Source organism: Papio anubis, chromosome 13 (assembly GCF_008728515.1).
Source record: "Papio anubis isolate 15944 chromosome 13, Panubis1.0, whole genome shotgun sequence".
In the NCBI taxonomy this organism is placed as follows: Eukaryota; Metazoa; Chordata; class Mammalia; order Primates; family Cercopithecidae; genus Papio; species Papio anubis.
Window position 1 is genome coordinate 83,608,383 of NC_044988.1, and position 27,411 is coordinate 83,635,793.

At 52.9% G+C, this 27,411-nt stretch overlaps 1 protein-coding gene across 6 annotated transcripts in view; it reads left to right on the forward strand.

The window, feature by feature from the left end:
- Positions 1–27,411, forward strand: part of COL27A1 (collagen type XXVII alpha 1 chain) — a 147,087-nt gene that overhangs the window by 53,105 nt on the left and 66,571 nt on the right. For all 6 annotated transcript variants that reach the window (XR_004177969.1, XM_031654444.1, XM_031654445.1 and 3 more), the window contains 7 exons: positions 432–485; positions 1,878–1,922; positions 10,718–10,771; positions 13,158–13,202; positions 21,987–22,040; positions 22,696–22,740; positions 26,611–26,664. Coding sequence is in view for 5 of the 6 variants with exons in the window: in XM_031654444.1 (XP_031510304.1) it covers positions 432–485; positions 1,878–1,922; positions 10,718–10,771; positions 13,158–13,202; positions 21,987–22,040; positions 22,696–22,740; positions 26,611–26,664 (351 nt within the window). In the remaining variant the exon portion in view is untranslated. The remainder of the gene's footprint in view (positions 1–431; positions 486–1,877; positions 1,923–10,717; positions 10,772–13,157; positions 13,203–21,986; positions 22,041–22,695; positions 22,741–26,610; positions 26,665–27,411) is intronic.

Below are 27,411 nucleotides of genomic sequence, written 5' to 3' on the forward strand. Positions count from 1 at the left end.
GTAAGTCCTGCATCCAGGACCTTGAAGACTTAGGAGGAGCCGTGGCAGGAGCCACAGGCACCTGCCAGCATCTCTGGGGGTGGGGAGGGCTTGGTGCCATGCTAGCATCTAACCCAGCCGCGAGCTTCCTTCTGCAGATCCTGGAGCCCTGGCGCGGGGCGGGCCTCCTGTCGGCGAGCGCCCGCGCCCTTCCCTGGCGTGAGGGTATGTGCCTTTGGACTACATCGTGGAAGCCAGCACCATGCAGTCCATGGGCATATACACTTGCCTCAAGGCCTATGTCATCGAGGAGCCACCGGAGCTGCCACTGCCATCGGGGAGGAAGAGGAGGAGCCGGGATGTGGGATGGCAGCGGTGGGTGGGCTGGGGCAGGCTGGGCCGGCCACACCTCACCGCTTGACCTCTGTGACCCCACTTCTTCTCTTTCCTAGGGCTACATTGGGCTCCCAGGGCTCTTCGGCCTGCCAGGGTCTGATGGAGAGCGAGTAAGTTTGCTTCTTTGGTTATTCACCATCCACCAGCCACCCCTGCCTAAGCAGAGCAGGACCTGCCAGGCACCAGCCTGGGGAAGTCAAGGAATTCCTCCTGGAGGAGGTGCACTTGAGTCGAGTAGGAGTCTGATAAGGGGACCAGTCAAGGCAGATGCGTTCCAGGCATAGGGAACAGCATGTGCAAAGTCAGGGATTTACGGTAACTTGGCGAGTTTAACAATCAACACCACCAAAGTGCTGCATGAGAGGGTGAGAGTGGTAGGAGTTGAAGCTGGAGAGGGCCCTGGGGCAATGTCCTAGGTGACCAGGACTCAGGTCAGGAAAGGGACTCTGTTCTGAGGGTATGCGGAGCCTCTTGAGGACTTGCAACCAATGAACACCAGGCCCACTTTATAGTATGGATCAGAAGTCTGCAAACTGTGGCCCATGGGCCAAATCCAGCCAGTTGTCTGTTTTTGCAAACAGTTTTATTGAGCTCAGCCTTGCTCATTTGGTTACATATTGTCAATGCCGCTTTCTCACTACAATGGCAGAGTTGAGTAGGTGTGACAGAGACCGTATGGCCCGCAGAGCCAAAGATATTCACTATCTGCCCCTTTCCAGAAACCATCTGCTGATTCCTCTTTTAGACAGATCAGTTGGTTTACTTGAGGAAAATGTGTTGGTGAGGGGTGGGGACAGCAAGAGCAGGTGGCAGGAATTCCAGCAGCCTGAGAACAAGATGGTGTGGCTGTAGCTGGCTGGGGGCAGTGGACCGGGGTAGAGGTGAGGACAGTGGGGAGGGGAGACTGGGCTGGAAACCTGGTCTCTGCTTGGGCCCTGAGGTCTCTGAAGAGCTGAGGACTCCCAGGCGGAGCAGCCGTCTGGGGAAGGTGGTGGGGCTGGTTTGGTGACAGGCAGTGGGTGCTAAGATTTCCCAAGATCCCTGTCCTTCCAGATCAAGTATCAAAGTCAGAGGAGTCCAAAAGATGGTGTGGGAGCTTCTCACGGACCCCTGGCCCAGCCTGGAGGTCCATTAGAAGCCCTTGGGGTGGTGGCCTTGGGACCTTCCTCCCCGCCCCCTCCCAACCTGAGCCCGTATCTATGGGAACTCAGTTGTAACCTCCATAAGCTGGGTATAGAGAATCTCAGGACAGCTGGAGCCTGGGCATTTATGAAGCATCTGCTGAATACAGGAACACTGGCATTTCTCTGTCTCTTAGGTCACCACAGACCCTGACCCTGCCATCCGTCCGACATGCATGTCACTGGGGCTGCCACGCAAATGGCGCACATTGCAGGCCCTCTGTGCCTTCCTGCCATGGGTGGCTCTGGGCTGGTTTGGGGCAAGCCTGACTGTCCCTGCTGGCATCCTGCCCTGACGTCTACCCTGTCTCTCCCCTGCAGGGCCTGCCTGGTGTTCCTGGCAAGAGGGGCAAGATGGGTATGCCGGTAAAGATTTTCCGTGTCTATTACGCAGACTCTAGCGGGGAACCCCACCTCCCACGGCCACGCTGCCCTGGCCACCTGCTGCCTGGCATCTTCTGCTTCTCCCCCTGCTTTGAGTGTGGGGGCCGCATGTGGGGTTGCCTGGCCGCAGGACCTGCTGCTGGCACACAGCGTGACTGGGGCCCGGCTGGGACTGGGGCTTCCGTGGGCTCTGGGCCTCCCTGGGGTTGGCTCCTCTCTCCGTGTGGGCAGCAGTGGCTCTCCAGTGCAGTTCTGTGTCTGGGGGCTTCTGTCTATTTGTGTCTGTGGGTCTGCTGTGACCAGGGGACCTTGGCCAGACCAGGTGACTGTGCTCCCATCTCAGGGAACACTCAGTCTCCACGTTGTCTGGGTGTCATTCTGCTCTGTCCAGTTTGCTCATGCACACACCAGGCCAGAGGACAATGGGGTGTATGGGCAGGGCCACACATGCATGACCCAAAGAGGGGCTCAGCAGTGACCCCCAATCCACCAGCTCTCTCTATGACTCCCCATCATGGGAGGAAATTGTTTGCCTCTTATTTGTACCTGTGCAGAACATGGAGAAAGAGCCAAGGCATGGAGAGATTAAGTCACTTGCCCAGGGTTTCAGGAGGAGTAAACAATGTAGCCAGGATTCGAACTCAGTTGGTCTATGCCCGGGGTCTTTGATCTCAGTGGCCGCTTGAGGCAGCCTCTCAGGGTCCCCAGCTGGCAGTCATATTATAAAAGTAGGTTCCCTAGACTCTTTGCCTGGAAGGAAGGTCATTCATTCCAGTTATTGAGAAGGGGGAAACTGAGGCTCTGAGAGGCAGAGTGAGATATCCAGGGTCCCTCTGCCACACTGCCCTGCAGGTTGACCCCTTGACTTGGAACCATGGTCAGCCCAAGTCCGGGCCTGCCATCGCTGGTGGTTGGTGAGGAAGGGAGTATGAAGAGGAGGCCTGGAGCATTTGAGAGTGCTCAGAGCGGCCTCTCTGTGATTCTGCCACTGATGGGCCTGTTAACTGTTGGAGCCTTTAACCTGGGCCCTCTGGGGGCCAAAGAGGAAAAACAAAGAAAAGAAAGAAACAGGTCCTGGCCTCAAAGAACTGACAGAGGAGGTCCCTCCGCCCCCAACCCAGACCCCTTTGTGGCCCAGACAGGCAGTCTTCTCTAAGGTCCAACACCTGACACGTAGACCTGGGCAAGGAGCAGCACCTGATGCTCCCGGCTTCAGGGCAAGGACCTGGAGTCTGAGAGGGCTGGGCTGGCACCTGGGGTTGTCCCTCAAGCCAGCGTGACCTTAGGCAAGGCGATTCATTCATCCAGTGATTATCTGTTCATCCCATGAATATCTGTTGAATGCCTACTATGGGCCAAGCGTTGTGCTTCGTTCGGGCAGAGCAGTGCATGAGACAAAGTTCCCACTCTCTTGGGGCAGACAGACAGATGCACAGTCACTGAATGGGGAAATGGAAGAATGAACGATCAAATGAAGGTTAGGTAGTGCTGAATCTAAGAGAGAGTAGGATAGGGAGACAGGGAGTGCTTGGGGGTTGGGATATTGGATAAGTTAGTCCAGAAAGTCTCCCTCGCTTTATGAAGACTCTCAAGGAGGTGGCGTGGAAGCGGTGTGGCTTTCAAGGCAAAGGCCCTGGGGAAGGAGCAGGCTTGGTTCAAATTTTCTGAACCACAGTTTTCTCTTCTGAGAAATGGGGACAATAGTATGGCCCATAAGATCATTGTGCTTGTCACTTAGTAAGTGCTCAATAAATGGAGCAGCCCTTGTTCCTGTTTTGTGAATGGCTGAGGGGATCTCTGTATGGTGTGACACTGAGCCAATGACTTCACCTTTGCTGGGTCTGGTTTCCCATGGTTTAAGCTGCAGAGTGGAAGCATTTGACTTGCTTAGGTGATCTCAGCTGGGCCCTACCCCAACACTCAGGCCAGCCTCCAGGGTCACCTTTGGGGGATTTGTTCAGACGCATCCTAGGAGCCAGGCATTGCTGCTTTACAGATGAGATCGCTGTCGGAGAGGTAAATGATGAGGTCAGGGTCACGTGGCTGCTCAGTGTCAGAGTTGGATTAGAACCCAGCCAGAGCTTTCAACTCCAGTGCCAGAGTGCAGCTGTTTAGAGCTTGGGGTCCGGAGTCTCCTGAGCATGGAAGAGGCAAGACCCAGGAAAGCCTGGGCATGTCATGGCCTCTTCTCCAACCGGACACAATAAGGAATGTCAGCAGGGCCATGCCTCAGTTTCCCCTTTCCACCCCATCCTCTGCATCCTCCTCATCTCCCCTCCCGGCAGCCCCTTCATACACCTTCTCCCTGCCGTGTTCCTGTATTCTTCTTGGAGCTGAAAGTCACCTTGTTCATGGCCTGGCTTAGAAGGCAGTCCCAGTTTTGAGGTCCCATTATCCTGCCTGTGTGAGATAAGGCCACTCATTCATTCCTCACTCGACCAAAGATTATTGGTTGAATATATTACTCTATGCCAGGCGCTAGGGATAACACTGTAGCCAAAACAGACAAAAATCTCTGTTGTCATGAAGCTCTAATTTTAAGGGTAGAGATGATCAATAAACAGGACGAATAACCAGAAGAGGGCATGGTTGCCACCCTAAGCCCCCTGCAAGCGAAAGGAAGCAATGTGTATTGAGGCCCTTGGTGGTGCATAGTATTTGAACCACATGCGATTCTCCCAGTGAACCTTTGAGGCGGGATTGATCATCCCCATTTTCCAGATGAGAAAACTGAGGCTTAGACTGTCAAAGGCATTTGTCCATAGACCCTCTGAACCCTTGCCCGACTGAGAACTTCTGTCTGCTTCCTTGCTTTTTGCCTTTAACTTTCTAAGACTAGGCTCTGACCTCCATGACAGGTGTGTTCCCTGGCACCGGGGTGTCACACGTGGGTGGAGGGAAACACCTTTTCAGCCCTAGGCCCATGCAATACCCTTGAAAGCTGTGAAAATACCCTCGAATCTGTTCCAGCCGCCGTGGCCAGCAAATCGGCAAGATCTGTGTCAGATATGATTTAATGTGTACGTAATGGGACTTCACATCGGCTGAGTCCCTACAGCTTTGCCTCTGTCTCCGCTGGGCCTCTGAGTCCGCCATGGCTCTCGGCCTGAAGACCCTGGACAGTCTTTAGGGCCATCCCTCTGTTGCTGGTGCTCCCAACCCCTTGAACTACATGGTGGGGTTGGGGGCTCCCGTCACGAGTGGTTTTTCCTCCTTATCCAAGCTTTAGGCCGAGCAGTTTCTAGGCACTTATTAAGAAGAGGAAGTGACAGGGGAATGAGCTGAATTCCTTCATGCCAGATCGCAGCTGGCGTCATTTCTGGCAGGGCTGGTGATGATTTTGCTGTAGTCGGTCTTTCTCCAGCAGGCAAAACCTCGGGCCCATGCCTGCGGCCTCCTCAGTATCTAATTTGGAAGGGCGATGTGTGAGTGTCTTTTACTAACGGGAGCTGAGGAAGAGACAGTGGTGGTCAAAGCACATCAGGGCTATAGGAACCTTCGTGATGGCCTGGCCCAAACTCTTTTTTGGACAGATAAGCAGACATAGCCCAGAGAGGGCAAGACACTTGCCCGAGGTCTCACAGCAAGTTGTTGGCAAAGTCAAGACTTGAACCCAGAACACTTGCTTTCCAGGACAGGGTACTCTCCACAGGGCTCCCTCTTCTCTCTGCTCCCATCTTCAGCCTCCAGAGGAAAGCTTGGTCCACAGCTCTCAGCCCTCCTCATACCTCCTGCTAACAGAATGTGTTGGGGTTTTCTGAGGAGGGGTCCAGATAGAAAATGTGACCAGCTTTGGCTGGAGCTGAATGGGTTTCTCCTGCCTGTCCTGGCTTGTTGGACATGGCTCAGTGTCGCTCACAGTGAGAGACTGAGCCATGTTTCCCAGCCAAGGGTCTCTACGAGCAGGCTAGGAAGATGCTGCAGTGAGTCCTACTGTCTTATCCAAATGTACTTTCAAGCCCGCTGGGATGGCCCCGCAAGGCAGGCCACCATGCACAGCTTGTCTCATAGCCGCTGGCCAGGCCTGCCAAGACTGGCCTTGTGCAATGAGTCCGGAGGGAAGACCCTGCAGCTTAGAGCTGGAAGGGCCTAGCCCTGGCACTGACTCCCTGGGGTGTGGCTCAGGGATGATTGGGACCTGCCCAAGGCCACGCAGTCCTCTGGGAGGAGGCAGGGCTTCTAACACGGTGCATTTGGGCTTCAAGTTCATGGCTCTTTCCAGTTCTCAGATTACAGGGAGCAGGCAGCCAAGTGACAGAGAATTCCTATTTCCAAGTAGGGAAATTGAGGCCAAAGCAGATTAAGGTTCTTAGCTGAGGTGATGCTGTGAGCTGGGGGTGTGGTCTCCAGTGACCCAGATGGGAGCCAGAGCTGACCCAGGCTATTGGTGCCCCTGGAATCCTGGAGAGAACTCTGCCTTCCTGTCTTCTCCTTGTTCCCTGAGGTGACTTTTCTTGAGTAGATTTCCTAGTGGATTTCAGGAGAGCAGGGTAAAAACGTGTTTAGACCACGAGAGGAGGGTGCTGGGAAACCTCAAGGGGTCTTTCCATGTCAGCACGCTTGGAGCCTGCACACCTAGAAAAGAATATGGCTGCTTCAAGTGCAGTAGGAAGGATGCAGGTTAGACTTAAGCAGGAACTTCCAGGCTTTGGAGAATGTCCACCTGATAGAAGTTCTCCGAGATCCTTTTGCGGGCTCCTTCTAGAGGTTACTAAATATTCCCACTCTTGATATAAACCCTAACTAGTGTAGTGATGGCACATTAGAGTTGACCAGGGGTTGGATTAGAAACATCTCACCGTTTCTTCAGCCCAGCCCTGCCAGGTGAGTGGGACAGTGCTGACTGTTTTGCAGACCAGGGACCTGAGCCTTAGAAGCATGAGTGGAACTTTGGATGCTAGATGTTCCTTGCTTCCCTGCCCCTGTATCACACCCCTCGGAGCAGACGTTGGGGCGGACACTTCCTGGAGGCAGAAGAGTGGAGGAGATGGCCTTCTGCGTTCTCCTTGGCATCCTGCTTTGGATGTGGTGACGAGGACCATCCCTTCCTCAGCTCTATTCCTCTGAGTTGTTGTGGCCAAGAGAGAATGCAGAGTCTCACTCCTGAGCCTTGTTCTATCTCCTCCTGGGCCTTGTTCTGCTCCAAGTACGAAGTGTTCAGTTCTCCAGAGGGGCCCGACCTGGGAAAGTAGAGAAACCACGTGGCTGGGGCCCCGGCAGGGAGCCGAGCTCATTCCTTGGGCCTGGGGCCAGCCTGCTGCAGCCAGGAGCTCGGGCATGTGGAGGAAGGTCCCTGCTGCTGGCCAGGCTGGGCATGCATGCCATGTGGTCGCCTTACACACGCAGGCATGGCCAGAGAGAGGGAAGCAGATGGGGTTGAAGTGGGGGCTATACGTCCAGCTCAGCAGCCGCTGCTCTAAGACCCAGGGAGCTCCGGGGTGACTGCTGGAAATGGCTCTGCCACTTAGTAGTGGAGGGATGAGGCAAGGTAGTGGGTGAGGGGGGTCTTGGGTGTGTTGTCTCCCCATTGGTGTAATGAGGTGGTGAACATCAAGAACATCTCAGGTCTTTTCATCCTTAGACCTGATGGTTCCAATCAAAGATTTGTTCCAGCACCTTTAAAGCTCTTTTTTCCAACCACTGTGCTCTTAATTACAAACCCTAGATTCCTAGAGGTCATCTGCTTGACCCCTCCATTGGAAGGAAGATTAAAGATGGAGACGGGGGTGCCTCCCCAAGGCCCTCAGCATATCCAAGCAGAACCAGTCCTTAGCATCAATCATGCCATTCCTTTTTGCACATTAGCTCAGGACTCTAATGAGCCCTTTGAGAGCCTGTAGGCTGGTTCTAGTCCATCTCTTCATTCAGTGTCCAGTTGTAGCTAAGAGAACAGGTTCTGGAGTCACACGGCCTGGGTTCGAATCTCATCTCTGCTATGCCAGGGCTGTGTGACTTTGGAAACTTTTCCTAACCTCTCAGAATCACAGTTTCTTCATCTCGAAAATGCAGCCAATAATAGGACCTGTTGGGTGGTCACGCTGTTGGAGTTTACTGTTGTTATGATTGTTTCATCCCACCATCATCGCCCTCTGGTTAGACTCAGGCTGCATTTTGTCTGCAGAGGTTCCTCCCCTCCAGAAATGGACTCAAAATTCTGATGACCGTCTCTCCCTTGCTTATACCTCAGAGACATTCCCTCACGGGGCTGTGGCCTCCCATGTGGCAATGAGGCACCCTCACTGAGGCACCCTCCATGTGGCGTGTCAGCTCATCCTCACAGCAAAGAAAACTGAGGCCCCAAGAGGCCCGTGGGTGGTGCAGTCAGGACTGTCATGGGACAGGCTGGCCCAGCAGCTGGGCCTGAGAGGAGTCTTTGAGCCAGCCTGGAAGGGCCTCTGAATGCAGACCCATGGGTCTGAGACCTGCCTGGTGGCTGCTATATGTGAATATATTGGGCATCACAGGGTCCTAAAGGGTCCTTAGAGATCACACACCCTCAACCTGAGCAGGACAGAGGGTCAAGTGTGGGGGCCTGCCCAAGTTCAGACAGCCAGCCTGGAGGAGAGCCAGGGCTCATCCGCAGGCCATCTCCATATGCTGGACTTGGAGAATGGAGCAGGGACTACTCAAGTCCTGTTCCTTGTAGGCCATGTGAAGTCAGCCAGGTGACCAACCAGACAATATCCCCTTTGTCTCAAGGAGTTGCTTTCCTCTCCTACCAGGTCCTTCTACCCCAAAGTCCAGAGGCCACAGGTGGGAACTCACTGCCTTCAGAAGGCGCCCCTGGCTGGGCGCCATGGCTCACACCTGTAATCCCAACACTTTGGGAGGCCAAGGCAGGCAGATCGCTTGAGCCCAGGAGTTCGAGACCAGCTTGGGCAACATGGAGAAATTCCATCTCTACCAAAAATACAAAAATTAGCCAGGCGTGGTGGTGTGCGTCTATAGTCCTAGCTACTTGGGAGGCTGAGGCGGCAGGATCACTTGAGCCCAGGAGGCAGAGGTTGTAGTGAGCAGTGATCATGCCACTGCACTTCAGCCTGGGTGACAGAATGAGACCCTGTATCATGAAAAAAAAAAAAAAAAAAAAAAAAGGAAGAAGGATCCCCTGGCCACAGCCCACCTGGCTGATTCTTGTCCCAGGAGGTGAGACGATCTACCTTCAGCATGACCAAGAAGGACTGGTTTAGGTGAGACTGGAATTTGGCAGGTGAGACCCTAAAGATGTGGGAGGAGGAAGCTTGGGTAAGGTCAGATATGCTCCCACAAAGACATGATCTGGATACACACACACACGCATACACCCTCCTCTGCCACACTCCTCTGCCACCCTCTGCAACCAGTTGGACACGCGTTTGAGCAGCCTCTGCATACCAGGCTTTGCCCATGCATAGCTCATATGAACATGCCAAACTCCAGAGGTGGACCTGAGCTCTGCTTGCTTTATGACCTTGGCCATGTGATGTTGCCTAACCGAGCCTCAATTTTCCCATCTGTGAAATGGGACCAATAACTTTTCCCTCAAAGATACATATCAAACGCAAATGAAGTCTTGCATGCGAAGTGACTAGCTTGGTCTCAATTTCATTATCGTCTTCTCATTTCCTCCTTTTGGTGTCTGAATGAAGCCACACCTTCTGTGGGGTGAATGTCAACCCAAGAGGACTTCCTGGCAGAGGAGAGATTTGAAGGGACTAGGGCTGCGGGGCAGGGCCAGGCTAAACACCTGGTTACACACACACATTTCAAAGTGTCTTTGCCTAACCAGTAGAGACTCTGGTTTGGGTTTTGTTTATAGGTTTGGTCCTTTGGGTTTAGTGTGCTCACTGGACTCCTCCAATAGTATTAGAAACCAAAAACAGGATGATCCTCTGTGAGGAATGTTTACCATTTGAATCATAGCTCCAGCATTCACTTGGTCAGGAAAACATGTGCTTTGTTTTTTTTTTTTTAAATTACATTTCCCTGGAAAAACAATGATTTGAATTCAAGGAGGGGAGGAGAACAGGTTTCCCCCAACTCCAAGCTTGAGGACTTTCTTTTCCTTTTGAAGTAGGAATGGAGTTCTGTCCCCGGCCCCTGAAGGCGTCCTCACAGCTGATATTTTTCCAGCTGCCTATCTCCCCAGAGCTGGAGCGGCCTCCAGAGTGGGGTCAAGGATGGGGCGGGAGGGACAGACCTGCCTGGGCCGGGCAGCTCAGCATCTCTTTGAGCTGCTGAAACACCTGTGGAGGCTGTGCTCATGTTCACTGGTGGTGTGACTTTGTGTGACCTTGCCACTTAACTCTTTCACAGCCTCGCTTCCTTTATCTGTCAAATGGGGATCATGATTTCACTGGGTGGCTTTTGAAGAACATGCCACAATCAGAGAAGGTCTGAGCTGGGAAATGCAACAGAGGCCTTCCCCTCCTTGACCAGTGGGGAAGCAGAGGCTCTTAAAACTAGCCTAGATCCAGCTTCCTGCCCCTAGTCTGTGTCCTTCCCGTTCCATCAGGACCAGGTCTCAGAACAGAGGATTGGCATTTTCATGCTGGGGAGCTGGGTACCATTTTCTTTTCAGAGACTGAGTAGAAAGAAAAGGACCCGTGAGAAATTCTTTATGCGCAGGTGCTTGTCGATGGTAGGGGTGACCTCAGGACTCCACTGTCTGCCCATGACCAAGGAGTGAGACTGCTTGGACATTGTCCTTGTGTCCCCCCCTGGGGGTCTGGATGAAAGCCCACCCTGCAGGTGAAAACACTAACCTACAGATGTTTGTTCTCTCTCATGCCCTCCAGGGGTTTCCTGGAGTCTTTGGGGAAAGAGGCCCTCCCGGACTGGATGGAAACCCTGTAAGTATTTCAAGTCCTTGGGAACAGGAGGTTCCGAGTGAACACACAGCACATTTTAGGAGTCCATGCTTTAGGGTCAGACAGACCTGGGTCACATCCCAGCCCTGTCAACTACCAGCTGGGCACCCTTGGGCAAATTACGTGACGTCTCTAAACGCTAGGCTCCTGTCTACTGTGACTGCCCTGTCACCCCCCGTAAGAGTCCCCAGCCCACTAAGCCCCTGGGTCCAAAGCTCCAGGCTGCACCCCGTTTCCAGGACTTCGGAAGGTTCATGGATCACTCCCCACTGGAGAAGCCCCGGCTGCTGCCATCTTACAAAGCATCAGAAATGTTTATGGGCCGGCAGAGGCTTGGGGAAGCAAACGGTTTGCAGGCCGTGTTTGGAGAAAAGGAAGAGCTGAGTTCTAAAGGAATCTCCACCACAGGCATGTTTATAGAGTTTGTAAATAATTAGAGGCCCAGGCTCTGTTCCACGAGGAGCCAGGTCAGCCTGCCCTGGGGAGCCGACTCTGTCTTTCCCTTCCCGGCTCCAGGCCGTGGTGGGAGAAGGTGTTCATGGTCCCCCATCTCTCCTCGGGGCTTCCTGCCTGAGCAGCTAGCTGTGCCAGCTGTGCCAGCTGTGCCCTCTCCAGTGGTGGCTGCTGCATTCATAACCAGCACCCGATTAGGCGCTAATTCAGTTCCACAAATGCTCCCTGAGCCTGACCCAGCCAGGCTCCCTTGGGGATTAAGCCTTGACCTCAGAGCCCTACGGAGCTGGGTTTGAATTTTCTTGCACCACTTGTCAGGTGTGTGAGCTTTGAAAAATTCATTCACCTCCCTGAATCTCAGTCTCCTTGTCTGCAAATTGGGGGAATCAGAATTCCAGCCTGAGGCCAGGTGCAGTGGTTCACGTCTGTAATCCCAGCACTTTGGGAGGCCGAGGTGGGTAGATCACTTGAGGCCAGGAGTTCAAGACCACCCTGGCCAACATGGCAAAACCCCGTCTCCACTAAAAATACAAAAAATTAGCTGGGCGTGGTGGTGGGCACCTGTAATCCCTGCTACTTGGGAGGCTGAGGGGGGAGAATTGCTTGAACCTGGGAGGTGGAGCTTGCAGTGAGCCAAGATCACGCCACTACACTCCAGCCTGGGCAAGAGAGTGAGACTGTCTCAAAAAAAAAAAAAAAAAAAAGGCTGTCGTGAGAATGAAAGGAGGGCAGCCAAGGTGTTGCGCTCATCACACGGGTTCAGTGGGTGAGGCTGTGTAAAATACTGGGTAATCTGGGGTACAGTCCTGACCTTGAGGAGTTCATGGGCCATTGCTCTCCTCTGTCACACAACAGGCAGTGGGATGGGTGGGATTAAAGAGGTCCCAGGTGCCTCTTTGGAGAAGAGAACAGGGAAGTAACATTTGCATTGGGATGAGGAGATAGGTGGGGAGACATTGCAGGTGGAGGAAGGGGCATCAGCAACGGCATGGGGTGGAGGGAAATCAGAGCCTCTCCCTCAATACATCACTTGTTAGAGTAACTGTTAGCGATATGCAGTATCATTCTGCGAGTTTCCTTGGGGAGTGGCAGGGATGTCTTTATGCTCCTGGCATAGAGGAACAGAAAAGACCTGATGTCCGTTTCTTCCCCTCATTTGAAGCGAAGGCTGTTGCTTACTTCTCATTACTAATCACAATGTCTAGAGCCCTGGAGTTTGATATTCTCACTTTTCCATTTTGAACTTGACTCAAACCCCTCCACCTGTCATTTCTCATGTGGGCCATGGAAGATTCATGTTTAAGATGAGGAAACTGAAGTGTAGGGGGGTAAATCACACACACAGCCTCGTCTCCTGACTCCCAGGCTAGAACTCTTTCCAGCCTCTGGGGGCCCCTGGAAGAAGGACATGTGAGGGTGTGGGGTGCTGGGGAGGATTCTTCAAGGGCCACAGCACCTCCTGGCTGAGAAAGGGAAGGAGGTCAGCTTAGAGGCTCTCAGCTTGGAGTCCTCCTGGCTTTGTCATTTCCTTGCACCTGGCCTTGGGTGAATCACTTAACCTCTGGAGCTTCAGTTTTCCTGTCTATAAAATGAGCGTGAAATGTCAAGCACCATGCACATCTGTATGACCATGATCGCGATTCCGCTCATTCCTTTATGCTTACAATGGGAAGATACTGGATTTGGAAATCCAACCTCCCCATTTGACAGACGAGGAAAGCTGATGGCAGAGAGGGGATGGCTGTGGTCCAAACTCCAGGCCAGACTCAGGAAAGTCCCTGGAGCCTGTGGTCAGGAATAAGGAGAGTTCAGCTCTGAAAGACCCCACCAGGTGCCTGTGTGGAGGATGACATGGAGGGAGGGGCCCTGGAGGGAGATGGGACAAGTAACCACCTTGGTGTCTGTCTATCTGCAGGGAGAACTGGGCCTCCCAGGCCCCCCTGGAGTCCCCGGCCTCATTGTAAGTACACCGATGCCTGGGGCAGCGGGTGGGTGTTGGGGAGACTCAGGGTGGAGCCAGCGTGTGGGGAGCCAGGAGCAGGCCCTGCAGGGGGGTTGAAAAGGCCCCTTTCTCATCAAACCTCCGGAGGGACTGGGGGGCTAGGAGAGACCCACCTGGGTGGGGAAGGTGACTGGGGGAGGGTGGGCGGGCTGAGGGAGGAGAGCCCTGCTGTGTGGCCTCAGGTGGATCACCTACCTTCTCTGAGCCTGTTTCCTTATTAGTTAAATGAGATGAGCGCTTGGAGCACAAGATTGCCAAAGCACTTTCACAGCGGCTGCGTGCATGGCCATGGCTCTGCAAGGAGGTGTGGGCAAGTGGTGGTGGCGTACTTATTTGACAGGTGAGGGGTTCCAGGTCCAGAGGGAGGAGGTAGCCGGCAGGGTGGTCTTTTGCACTCTTTTCCTCCAAGCAGACTTCAGAGCCAGACCACCTAGGTTCAAGTCACAGGCCCGCCACATCCTGGTTGTGTGACCTGGGCCAAGCCACTTACCCTCTCTGGGCCTCGTTTCCTCATCTGTGAAATAGAGGTGATAGCAGAATCATTCTGGAGTGGCCGTGAGGATTAAAGGAGGCATCACATGTGTAGTCCTTGGCACGGGATCTGGCACCCAGTAAGTGCTAGTGGAAAATATTGTTATACTAATTCTTGTTATTACCTCCTGAAATGCCCAGGGCTGACAGAGCCTAAACACAAGGAGGTGGGAGGTGGTCTGACCTGACTCCATCCAGGTGGCGTAGGCCTGGAGGAGTGGTTCTAGCCAAAGCCAGGGCCCCTGCTGGGCTTTCAGCGGAGTGAGTGTTAACCTTGTGCCCAGCTCCAGGGGCCAGTGAGAGGTCAGAGCCTGGGAAATGATACTCCAAGTGTTCCCATAGTCTGATGCCCCCTCCGCCCTGTCCATTGGGTCATTCCTCATGGGGTTTGAGTCTGGGGGCCCGTGGAGGGACACAGGTAAACTATCTGCTAGCTTGACAAACGAGCTTCCAGCTTTACCACTCCAGCAACTGTACTGAGAAATTCTGCTCAGGGAAAGGCTGGAGGAGGCCCCTGAGGTAGGCAGGGGACCCCATCGCTCAGGGGAGGCCAGTCCTGGGAAGATGGTCCAAATGTCCCCATGGCCACCTGTGCCTGCTCAGGTGAGTGGGAGCAGAACCTGGGTGGGGTGGGCAGAAGGTGAGAGCCCTCTGTGTCTGAATCCTGGCTTTGCTACCTCCTGACTGAACTTCACCTTGGCCTCACTTCCCTGAGCCTCGGGGATCCCCTCTGTGAAATGGGATCATTGTATCCACTCTTATCAGAACCACAGAAACACACAGTCCGTTCCAGTCCAGTGGCTCAGAGGACAGTTTCTGGAACCAGACTGCCTAGGTTCAAATCTCCTAGCTCTACCACTCATTTAATCACAATCTGGAGCAAAATTTTTAACCACCCTATGCCTTGGTTTCTTCGTTTATAAAATGGGAACAATATTGGTACGTAACTTGGAGGATTGTTGTGAGTGAGGATGTAGATAAATAAATATGTAAAGTGCCTAGTATATAGCAAGCACTCAAGAAGTACTAGTTATGATAGTAATAGCTATTGTTGGTGTTATTATATTACATACACATGTGATATTTTACACCCGGTAGCAGCTATCTAGGTTACTGACTTGAGAAAAATTTCACAGTCACATTGGAACTTGGTTGGAGAGAGTGCTGCAATTGATGAGTGATGTCTGCCTTGGCTGGGGTTGAGGAAGTGTCAACACATGAGTCATAAATTTGTCATCCCTGATGTCCATTCAGTAGAACTTTGCTGAGCACCTTCTTTGGCACAAGGCATTGACCTAAATGCTTTGGAAAAAGAAATATCTGCCATGGGAATTCGAGAACTCTCTAGAAGTCTTCTAATCTGACTCTCTCTAAGCCCAACAGGAATCCCTTCTGGAGCATCTTGGTCATATGGTGATTAAACTCCAAATTGAACACCTCCAGTGTAAAAAGTCCCTCCCTCTCTTGGAGCCTAGTCCATTCTACACAGCTCTCATTGTTCAGTGTTTTCCTGTGGATCGAACCCAAGTCGTCCTCACTGTCCCTGAGTGAGGCTGTTTGAGGTGTAAAATGGTCTTTGTCTGTGCTTCCCAGGGCTCCCTCTAAACAATTCCAATCCCAAAGCCTTTCTGAAGGGATGTTTACGTATCCTGTCTGTCATCCTTGGCACATGTTCCTATTTGTCATCATCCCAGCGTTCACTAGGTTGGGTCCCGAAAGGAGCAAGAATATTGCTTAGTGGAATAAACACAGATTCTGGGGTTTTGGACTATAGCATCGTAGCCCTCCTGGTTCTACCTTTTTTGAGATAGAGTCTCACTGTGTCTCCCAGACTGGAGTTCAGTGGTGCGGTCTTGGCTCACAGCAACCTCTGCCTCTCGGGCTCAAGTGATCTTCCCATCTTAGCCTCCCAAGTAGCTGGGACAACAGGTGTGTACCATGACGCCCAGCTAATTTTAGTATTTTCTTTTTGTAGAGACAGGATTTTGCCACATTGTCCAGGCTGGTGGGCTCAAGCGATCTGCCCGTCTCAACCTCCCAAAGTGCTGGAACCTCCTGGTTCTTTACAAAGCTCGTTCTTACCTGCACTCTCTGCTGCACTCCACTGTTAGGGTTGCCAGATAAAATATGACACCTAGTTAAATTTGAATGTCAGATGCAGTATTTAGAACACATTTATAGTAAAATGTCACTCATTATTTATGTGACATTCAAATTTCACTGTTCCTGTCATTTTAATTGTCCAGTCTGGAAACACTATTTGCAGTGTCTGTTAGGAGAAACCCTTTCAGCAAATGGGAAAACTGAGGCCCCTGGTCAAGGTCACGTACCTGGCAGGTGAGGACGGAGGCCATGAATCTCAAGTCCTAGTCCAGGGCACTCCTGTTTTTGCTTCTGAGCAGCCTGTGCTGGGGGCAGAGCCCTGGGCCTTTTCTGCGTTTCATGGTACCCCCTTTTCCCAGAGCTGATTTGTTCTGCCTTGTGGTCCCTTCATGCTGTGTCTTTTTTTGGCCACTTTCAGCCTCCTTCCTCAGTTTTTAGATTCTTTTCGCTGCCAAGATGAAGTGTCCTCTCTCCTGTGACTGTGGGGTCACAGGGCTGGGCCTCAGCCCATCAAATCACCTCTGCTCCCCGAGCGAATGCCTCCTTCCCCCCTGGATTTTTGGGAATAGCAGCCTCTGTGCCTGGGGGAAGAAACTGTCTCCCCAGAGAGCTGGAAAGGAAAGGAATTTTCTAACCAGGAGTTAAAGAGGAAGAGGGATTGTGAGTCACCTACGGTTTTCCAGAGGATGTGGGTTTTTAGCTGAGCAAATGGGAATTCCACGTATTGATAATCATTTTAGTGGAAATTCAGATTTATTCAATGCCTCTGTCTAGTCAGTTGAAGCAATTTGCATGCAGACTGAAGCCAAACCTTCCTTCCGTCCCCCGGGTCCTTGCAGCCGGGAGGAAGGGTGTGAGAGGACAAACTAACATTTATTAAGCGTCTGCTCTGTGTGCATCGCATGCACTGGGCTGGGGAGGCCTCGTGAAGCCGAGGTCACCAGTTAGAGAGTGGAAGTGTCGGGCTTGTCACCTGGGTCCATATGCCTCAATTCCAATAAGCCACCGGTGGCTCCCTGCAGCCTCAGAGGTGAGAGGGCCTCCACACAGCCCTCTTTGAGTAACTGAAACCCTTTGGCAGGCCCTCAAGAAAACTGTGCCTGATTCCAGAATCTGCTCAACAAAGACGATTTCTGTCCTTTCTATTCAGAGTGACACAGAGGAAATGTTGGCTCCTCCACGATTTAATGAGACCCAAAGAACATGTGATCTGGCCACAAACCCAGCATGTGAGGGGCAATGGATTTGTCCACCTTATTCTGCCACTAAACGATCACCTGGCTTTGTCTCCTTGCTTATAAAGCAAAGTTAGATACCCCACCACCTGGCATGCAACAAATCCTCTTGTGCCCAACGCTGTGCCAAGTTTTTAATTGTCACAACAGCCCTCTGAGGGTAGGAAGTGGGGCCACCAATTTACACTTAAGGAAACTGAGCCTCAGAGAGGGTGAAGCACCTGCCCAAGGTCACACAGCCAATCAGCTGGACCTGGCCTGTCACAGCTCACACTCTCCACTGCTGCACCACATCCCCAGCTCCTCAAGACTTCTGTGCTGAACAGAGATAGCGGGTGTGGGACAGCATGGACTGGGCAGTGCCAGGGCTGTTCTCGTGTGAGAGATGGTGCTTAGTAAGACCACACAGCAACTAGAACTGGCCACAGCTCCAGCTCCCTGTCCCTAACCCACCTGGCATTGGTGGCCTTCAAAGGCAGTCCTCAGAGGGATTATAAGTGAGCATGTTTAGCTTTCTTTTTCACCATCATTAAGCCACTTTTACTAAGCACCTCCTCAGAGCTGTACCCTGTTCTGGGCACTGGAACCACAGAGGTGAGGCCCTCAGAGCAGGCACCTGCCCCTGGTCTGGAGGCAGCACAGGCGGTGGCCCTATAGGCACATGCAGAAAGGATGGCCGGTGTCAAGGGCCCCGAGCGAGAGGCATGGGGCTCTGAGGCCTGACAGCAGGGGCATGACCTGGTCTTGGGGTCAGGGAAGTGATGTTAGCGCTGGAGGCCCAAGGACAAATGGGCATGAACAATGCCAGCGGAGGGCACGGCACTCTGGGAATAGGAAACAGCTTGAGCCAGGGTTGGGGAGATACGTCAGTGGCTAAGTATGTCACAGCTAAGGAGGAAGAGCAGGGCAGGAAGGTGAGATGTGTGAGCAACCGTCATGAAGGATGGGCACCGGATGTTCCCCACGTTAGCCTCCGGGCATCCACTGGCTGGCAGTCAGGGGAGCACAACTCCGTTTTTCCGAGTCTCCAACTTGACCTGATGCCCTGTCTCAGGTGAGACATAGCAACAGGAAAGGCAGCCGTCAGTGGTTTTGTTTTTTTTTTTTTGGTCAACAGCCAACTCAGACCTTGTGAGCATGGACTGTGGGGTCAGACAGACAGACAGATGGATGGACAGACCTGGGTTCTGGTCCTGCCTTTGCCCCCTGCTTATCGCTCGATCTCAGGCAGGTTATGTCACCTGTCCCTAAGCCTCAGTTTTCCCATCTGTAAAATGGAGTGGGACTGACAGTGGTGCTTACCTCCTGGGGTTACTGTGAGCAGCTGGTGAGCGTCCAAGCCACCAGCATCGTCCCTGGCATGGCAAAGGTGCCCAGAGTGACATTTAGCTATTGTTAAGGAGGGCTCAAAGTGGGTAGCGTGCATCCGGCACACAGTGGGCGTTCTTTAAATGGTGACAGACAGGGCTGATTGTGTTGTTGGTGGGAGTCAGTGAGAAGGGCACAGTGTGGCGTGCGGTGTCTGGGAGCTTAGAGAAAAGTGGAAACAGGATCCAAATTAAGAGCCTTACTCATTATTCTTTCTCATGGGGACATGACATTCTGAGTGGCTCCGGCCAAGCTGGTCTGGAGGGCGTCTGGTACACAGGAGACGGCTGCTCTGCAAGCTGCCCTCGGGGGATGCTGGCCTGGAGTTTTCTTTGTTCCTCCCGGAAATGCTTTTGTAGCCCAATGTGGGGGTCCCACCAACACAGGGGGACCTGCCATATGCAAGCTGGCACCTTCTCCGGGTGTGGCCTGCAGGCAGGGGTCTCTCTGCCAGATTCCTTCTCCCCTAGGGTTGGATGCCCACGTGAGGTCCCTGCCCCCACCACACACAGACCCCTTCGGAGAGGCCTGCTGAGGCAGCGAGCGGGACCTGGGGAATGGGGTGTTGTGCTGTGACTCCCGAGGACCCACACAGGTGACCATCCGGCCTGTACTGAATTGAGTCCCACACAACAAGCCACTTCAGGCCTGGAGTGAGGAAGAAAGAGCCTGTGTTCCCGAGCTGCTGGCGGCCCCTCTGCTGCCACCCTGCCTGGCCCCCAGCAGAGCAGGACTCCTCCAGCAGAGCCCGCTCTGTTTATTTGTGCATCAGGGGGAGCTCTGGGCTGGCCACCCTGGCTGCCTTCGTCCAGGAAAGGAGAGAGGCAGCAGCCAGAGGGACCTGTGGACATGCGGCTCTCTGCAGAGAGAGCTGGCCTCCCTTCCAATCCGGCTTCTCTCCCTCCTCTCCAGAGACCACCTCAGAATAGCCTAGAAGCTCTGGAGACAGGCTGCCTAGTGTGAATGAATCCCAGAGGTGCCCCGGCTCTGTGATTTCGCTGGAGCCCTAACTTCTCAGAGCCTCAGTTTCCTCATCTATGAAATGGGGACAGTAGTAGACTGATCTTGAAGGGCTGTGGCGAGGAATTACTGGGTTAAGGCAGGTCAAGTGCTTAGCACAGTGCTGGCAACTGGCATTTGCTTATTATTAACACCCGTTAAACTGAGCCCTCACTTTCTCAGTGAGATTATTTGATGGGACCTGAAAGCAGAATTTCTTTCTTTTTCTTTTCTTTTCTTTTCTTTTTTTTTAAGATAGGGTATCTTTCTGTTGCCCAGGCTGGAGTTCAGTGACGCTATCATAGCTCTCTGTAATCTTGAACTCCTGGGCTCAAGAGATCTACCTGCTTCAGCCTCCTAAGTAGCTGGTACCACAGGCATGCATCACCATGCCCAGCTAATTTTTAAATATTTTCTGTAGAGATTGAGTCTCCCTATGTTGCCCAGGCTGATCTTGAACTCCTGGCCTCAAGTAAACCTCCTACCTAGGCCTCCCAAAGTGCTGGGATTATAGGCGTGAACCATGACGCCACGCTGGGCCTGAAAGCAGAATTTCTTAGCAAAGGCTCAGCTGGGAGGTTTTGTTTAATCCAATCAAATGAGAATCCTAAAGTCCAGAAAGGGGAAGCGTTTGCCCAAGATCACACAGGCCAGGAAGCGCCAAGGCCAGACTCCTGTTGCTCTGGGGTTGGGAGAGTGAGAATCGGCATCATCTCAGGCAGGCTGAGCTGCTGTCTGCAAACTCCACACAGTCTGTCTGTCTGTCTGTCTCTCTCCTCGGGGGCATTCCATCGCATAGTCCCCTTGGCCCTTCCTGCAGGAGCCAGGCAGGAATGTGGTTTTTCATTCTCTGCCTGGCCTCCCTCCGAGACGTCTCCAGGCAGCTCAGACAAGAACTCCAGTTCCCATTCTTGAGCCTGGCGACCTGGGGCAGCCTTTGTTCCTCCAGTGCTTCAGAGCTGTGCCCCCACCTCAGAGCACTTGCCAGGGGCCTCCATAGAGCCTGATCAGGTAGTGGGAAACAGAGGCCCAGAGAGGTCAGCCACGTTGCAACCACACAGCAGCCAGACGCTCATATCAGTCACGGAGGATGGACAAGGGAGAGAAGAGGGTATTTTCAGGGTCTGCCTTTCCCTGAGTGCGGACTTAATGTTATGGCTGTGGCTGAGAGAGTGATGGAGTGGGCAGAAGTGAGATTTGAGGGGAAAAGCGTAGGCTGGTTAAGAGAAAAGTCAGCCGCTTCTTCACTCTGTACCAGGATTCCTGGACCTTGGCACTACTGACGTTTGGGCTGGATGGTTATTCGTGGCGGGGGCTGTTCTCTGCACTGCAGGATGCTGAGCTGCATCCCTGGCTTCTGCCTACCCGATACCAATAGCACCTCTTAAGTTGTGACAACCAAGAAGGACTCCAGACATTGCCAAGTATTTACATGTTAAATCAGTTACTCCTGGAAACAAGGCTGGCAGGTAGACAGTACTGTACGTCCTCACTTGTCACATGAGGAAACTGAGGCGTGGAGATATCAAGTTCCCCCGGTTCACACAATGAGTGAGTCCCAGAGGAGAGCGGGACCCAGTGGTCTGCTGTCCACTGGGTGGACAGAGAATGAAAAATCCCATTCCTGCCTGGCTCCTGCTGGAAGGGCCACGGGGCCTGTGCAGTGGAATGCCTCTGGGGAGACAGACAGAGGGACGGTGTGGAGTTTGCAGGAGTTTGCAAACGGCAGCTCAGCCTGGTTGAGAGCTTTCCAGAGCCTTCCTTGCAGAGGAAGGAAGGCAGGCTGTGGAAAGGCCAGGAGGGGCATCGTGGGGACAGCACTCAGCCAGGCTGAGCTGTCACCTGCAAACTCCACAGTCTTGAAGGGAACTTGGCTTTTCAGATCTGGGAACTCCATTTTTCTCACCTTGGACCGGCTGATCTGATCTGAAGCTGGGTCTCTAACCTGTGGTCCAGGATCCACCAGCTGATTGTAGTGTCCCACAGGGTCCATCGCCAACTCTGGGATTTCTGGGATCAACAGCCTCACTCCTTACTTGCTGCCCTCCTCAGAGATAGCCAAGCCTCTGGGAAGCAGGAGGTGCCTCCCCTCATGTAGCCGGAGGAGTCAGAACTCCCACTGATGCCTTCTTTAACTCTTACAGCAGCTCCGGGGGGGACAGATAGAGAGAGCCTGAGGGTCCAAAATAGTCAAATGAAAAGCCCTTTGTCCCTGATCCGGGGTAAAGAATCAGATAGAGGAGAAAAATATTGAATATGGAAAGGAATGGGGATAGGGAAGGGGCAGCCATCTAGAAATGAGCTTGGGCAAGGATCTTTATGAAGTTTACTCCAGCACTTTAGTGGAGGTCTCCAGATGAAGAACATTCCAGATTCTGAGATCAATCCTACAGAGTCGTGTCTTCAGAAGCCCAGCCCCACGGACCTTGGGGATTGTTGTCACCACCCAGGCCAGCCTCCTGTGGGTCACTGCTTACAGCACCCTCTTCTCTTTCTTCCCCCACAGGGTGACTTGGGAGTGTTGGGTCCGATTGGCTACCCAGGACCCAAGGGCATGAAGGTAAGCAAGGGACGTCCCCCAATTCAGGCCTCATCCCAAGTGGGCACCCCCGACCCATTTCATCCCAGAAGGAAGGGTGACCTTAGATGATGCTAGGGGAAGGGAGGATGGCAGGATGCTCAGAGTGCTGCTAGGAGGAAGCTGGGCAGGTCAGGAGCTGTCAGCTCTGGCCCCAGAGCCAGGCATCATCTGTATGTCATTTAGGCCAGGCATCCTCCTCGAGCTGACATGGTTCCAGGCCTCAGAGCACTGGAAGTCCAGTAGGGGACATCACCAGGGCCACAGAAACTACCATGCAAACCAGTGAACTCAGCCCATCCCTGAGTGGGAAGGTCGTGCAGCAGGAAGGCAGGCCAAGACTGCTAGACCACATCCCAGGGACGACCCAATTTAACCAACATGCCCTTCCCTCCCCATCAGTGCCTTCTTCCTCTGGATTTGTCTGCAGTGCTGTGGTTCACTGCCTCTTCTCATAGCTCCTTCAGTCCACACCCTTGCCCTGTGACATGGGAGTCATTTGCCCCCTTTTACAGATGTGAACACTGAGGTTGGGGGATCGAGCAGGGGTCTGGCAGCAAGTCACGTTTAAGCCAGGGCTCCTAACTCTTGTGGCCTAGAGTTCCATCACAGCTGGCCTTGGGTCTTTGTCTTGCAGGGACTGATGGGCAGCGTGGGGGAGCCCGGACTGAAAGGTGATAAGGTGATCTGAATACTCCCTTATTGCACTGTGGTTTCTCTGCATGCCAACCCCCTCTCCGCCCGGAGGCTGCTGCTGATCTCTCGCCAGGTCCACTCCCCTGCACTCTTCTTGCCTCTCCTCTCGCCTCCCCTAAATCTGTGCTCCCCAGCTTCTTCCTAGTCACTCTGGGTGGGGCTCAGGCAGATAGTTCTGGGAACCCGAAAACCTCAGCAGATAGTGCATAAGGATCTTTATGAAGTTTATTCCAGCACTTTAGTGGAGGTCTCCAGATGAAGAACATTCCAGATTCTGAGATCAATCCTACAGAGTCGTGTCTTCAGAAGCAAGCAGGGCAGGTATGTCAAGACAGGGCTCTGAATCCAGAGAGTAGAACTGAGGCCAGCATCTGTGCTTTGAAGGCAAAGCCACAGAGCAAGGAGCGTGGCAGTGAGGGCACAGGAGGAAACAAATCTACATAGACCACCTTGGCGTGAGATTGGGAACCCAACCCCAGAGAGCGTGCCGACTGGAAATGCGACTCTGAGCCCCTGACCCGCTTCTCCTGCTGCCATGGGGATGGCTACCCTTGCCATGTGTCCTCTGTACAGCCCTGCTGCTGAGCTCTTCCTATCTCACCCTGTGCCAAACCAGAGTTGGAAGTGGGAAGACAGGCCCTGGGGGCCCAGAGTGAAGCAGCATCTGAATACCAGAGACACAGGGCCCAGCACTTGTGCCCTGCTCTGTAGCTGTCTTCCTGCCTAGCCTCTTCAGACCCTTGGCAAACCAGGACCCCCAAAGGGGGTGCAGGAGGGGTTCAGGGCAACATTCCAAGTATCCGTGAGACATCCGAAGGACTGACTGCTGCTCAGTCCCTCCTGTGGTCAGTTGACACCGCACCTGTCTCTAGGTACCTCTGCTTTCCCCTACACCTGGGTCATAAGGTCAGGTGCCATGCTGGGTACCATCTGAGTGCACCACATGGACCCACCCATTAATCCTCCTACCCACTGTGAAATAAGAAGCTTGCTTGGGCCGGGCACGGTGGCTCACGTCTGTTATCCCGGCACTTTGGGAGGCCGAGGCGGGCAGATCACAAGGTCAGGAGTTTGAGACCAGTCTGGCCAACATGGTGAAACCCCGTCTCCACTAAAAAATACAATTAGCCGGGCATGATGGTGGGCGCCTGTAATCCCAGTTACTTGGGAGGCTGAGGCAGGAGAATAGCTTGATTCTATAATCCCAGTTACTTGGGAGGCAGAGGTTGCAGTGAGCCAAGATCGCGCCACTGCACTCCAGCCTGGGCGACAGAGCAAGACTCCATCTCAAAAAAAGAAGCTTCCCTGAGGCCACACAGCTGGTAAGTAGAGAGTTACCTGGCTCCAGAGACCTCAACTGTTAAGCAGAACTAAGGTCAGAAGGTCAGAGCTAGTGAGACTCTGGGAAGTTCATATTTCACAGTGCCTACATCTCACAGCTGGAGAAACTAAGACCCAGAGAGAGAAAGAGATTTGCAGGCCCCTGGACTTTTAGAACATTAGAATTGCTGGGTGAAAATGGACATATCCAGATTGTATTATGCAAGCCTATCCCGGGGTAGCCAGCTGGGTGCAATGCCAACCCCAGTCCTTTCTCTACCTGTTTCTACCTCTTCCATCTCCTTCTGCCATGCCCAAGCCTCCAGCCACCACCCACCTCTGCCCGCCCCTTACCCTGCTGTCTGCTACACCCCTCTGCCAGAGCCCTCCCTCTTTGAAGGGGCTTTCTGATGGAGACGGGGGGTTCCCCACACCTACCTGTTTATCCCAAGGTTTGAGACATCAGCGCTCTGGAAATGTTGAAGTCATGAACGAGAGAGAAAGGAAGCCGGGGAAAATGAGAGTGTAGGCAGTGAGCTTTTTATAGGCCCCTTTGCGGAGCTGGTCTCAGCTCAGTGTTGCTTCAGGAACATGGAAATAAATGTGTTACATGGAATTCGGCTGGCTTGCTGATGGGAGTTGCCTGGGACATTTAGAGAGGTGAAAACTCTGGAAAAAAAAGGAGGAGGAAATTATTTTCATGCTCATAGTTTTTAAGAAAATCAAATGTCTTTAGGGGAAAAAAGAGAGCAGGGGGAGAAAGAAACCCCTTTTCCTTCGGTGGAGAGGAGCCTTAAGGCTGTGTTCCGATCAGCCACGCACACATCCGTGTCCCCTGGCCCTACCCTGGGATGACAGAGCCATCCCTTCATGTTCCAAGGTTGCTCCTGCCTCAAATCCCAGATTTTCCATGACCCATCCTGGACTCAGTCCCACTTACAACCGCTTGGCTCCCTCTCTCAGCCTGGAGGAGCATTCTGGAAGCAAAGCTCCTGCTCCGAGCCCAGCTCCCTTCAAATTCATTGTTCTGATTTCCTAGGTGCCTTTTAAACTTTCCTTGTTTTTCTATTTTCACTCTTTTTATTCACCCCTTCACTCCTCTCTTGGACATTTAAAAAAAAAAAAAGAAAAAAAAAAAAAAAGTCCTGTGGTTCCCCAAACACCAGGATGTTGTACAGGATTTTCCAAATTGGAAAAAACAAAGTAAGTTCAAAAAAAAATTTTTTTTTTTTTTTAATTCTGACTTTTGTTCTATTAAGGAAGTTCTTTTGTTAGGTCATGGCCTTAGCCATGTGTGGGTTTTCTAAGGTTCTCCATTTTCCCGGATTTTTCTCCCCATTCTTTCTCCTGCTCCCAGGGTTGTAAATGTATTTTGAATCCTGGGGCCGACAACGTGTCAGTAATGTCCAACGTGGAGGGCTGGATAGGGTGAGGTGACGGCCGTGTGAGGTGGTTCCCGCCCTAAGAGGAAGCAGCTCCCAATCTGGACTGCCCATTCAGAACATGGCTAAAAACAGGGAGGGAGGAGAAGAGGCCTCCAGCAGCCAGAATCAGTGTCACTAAGCCTGTGCAGTATATCGTGTTAGAAGACAAACACCCAGACTTAAGTCAAGACCAATTTACTCGCTGTTTACACATAGTCTTAACAAGCCAGGAAATCTGATTTCCCATGCTATAGCTGATTAAAATAGTTAATTAGAAGTAGATCGGCCGGGCACAGTGGCTCACGCCTGTAATCCCAGCATTTTGGGAGGCTGAGGCGGGCGGATCATCTGAGTCCAGGAGTTCAAGACCAGCTTGGGCAACATGGTGAAACCCCATCTTTACTAAAAATAAATAAATAAATAAAATAAAAATTAGCTGGGCGTGGTGGCACGCGCCTGTAGTCCCAGCTACTGGGGAGGCTGAGGTGGGAGAATCACCTGAGTCCAGGAGGTCGAAGCTGCAGAGAGCCAAGATCGCACCACTGCTCTCCAAACTGGTCAACCAGAGTGAGACTCCATCTCAAAAAAAAAAAAAAAAAAAAAAAATAGACCAAAGCTGCTTGCTAGCACAGAAACCCCCACAGGAGGAGGAAGTGACAGCTCAGTCTGATGGTGAAAAATATCAAACAGCAGACGCAAACACTCCGAAACCACATTGGTGTGAGGCCCTTGCACATGCTGCCCTCACCCCTGTGTGACAATACCAGTTGATGATGAAGAGGCTGAAGGATCAAACACTTCATTTGCTCTGCGTCAGTTCTGCAGGCAAGACCAGTTGACACTGGGCAGTGGGCAGCTTAGCTTCTGTTAGTGGCGTTTCCAGCCATCCCAGCAGCCCCAGGCAAGTCTGCACATCGGCCAGCTCACCTCCCCCCGCCACCGCCTGCTTTCCTCGCCAGGGGCCCGACCTTTCCTTTCACAAGGCTGCTGCTGGCCAGATCCGACTTGGGAAACAGCCTCGGCACAGCTGTACCTCGCCAGGGGGTCTGTGGGGGAGGCTTCCAGAGCCCATGTGGTCTCCATTGTAACCTTCTTTGCTGGTGTGTACTTAGGGTGAACAAGGGGTTCCAGGTGTGTCGGGAGATCCCGGATTCCAAGGAGACAAGGTAATTGCATCAGATTTTCCCCTCCCCCTGCCCCTGCCCCTGCCTTGCTGTTCCCTGGTCCTGGCTTCCTTCCTAGCGCCCATCATGAGCCAGGACCCACCTGTGAGACGGCTGCCTTTGAAATAATCCAGTCTTCTCCATCCTTGATCCACTTGTCATCTCTTCCTTCGACTTTACAGTGACCTTTTAACTTATTTCTGGGCCCCAGCCTCTTGCTTTCTCTCTTTCTTTCTTACTGCTACCCAATTGTTCTTCTGAGGGCAAAGCTGTGCTCTCCGCTCACACACCATCCATGGCTCTCTATTGCTCTCAGAATGGCACCCTGGCTCCCTAACCAGACATCAGGACCCCAGTGAGTGCATCTCTCTGATACACTCCTGCTGTCCCCCTTACAGCCCTGCACTCCAGCCCCACCGAACCGCCTGCTGTGCGCCTCTGTACACACACACAGACTGCTACCCGCCCGGGACCCCTCCACCCAGCCTCTCCACGCCACCCTGCTCAGAGGCCATCTCCCCAGCTGCTCAGAAAGTGGCCATTTCCCTCTCTAAGTGCCCTGAGAGGCATGTCCTTCCCTCGCTGGTGGTGCCACCCTTCTCCTCTGATTTTGGGTGACTTGTGCTGAGTCCCCGCCGGACAGTGAGTTCCCTGAGAACAAGGCTCCAGACTGCCCTGATGGAGCTGGGCTCAGCGTCCTGCCCTTGACCATGAATATTTAGGATAAGGTAACTGGCCTTACAAAATGAC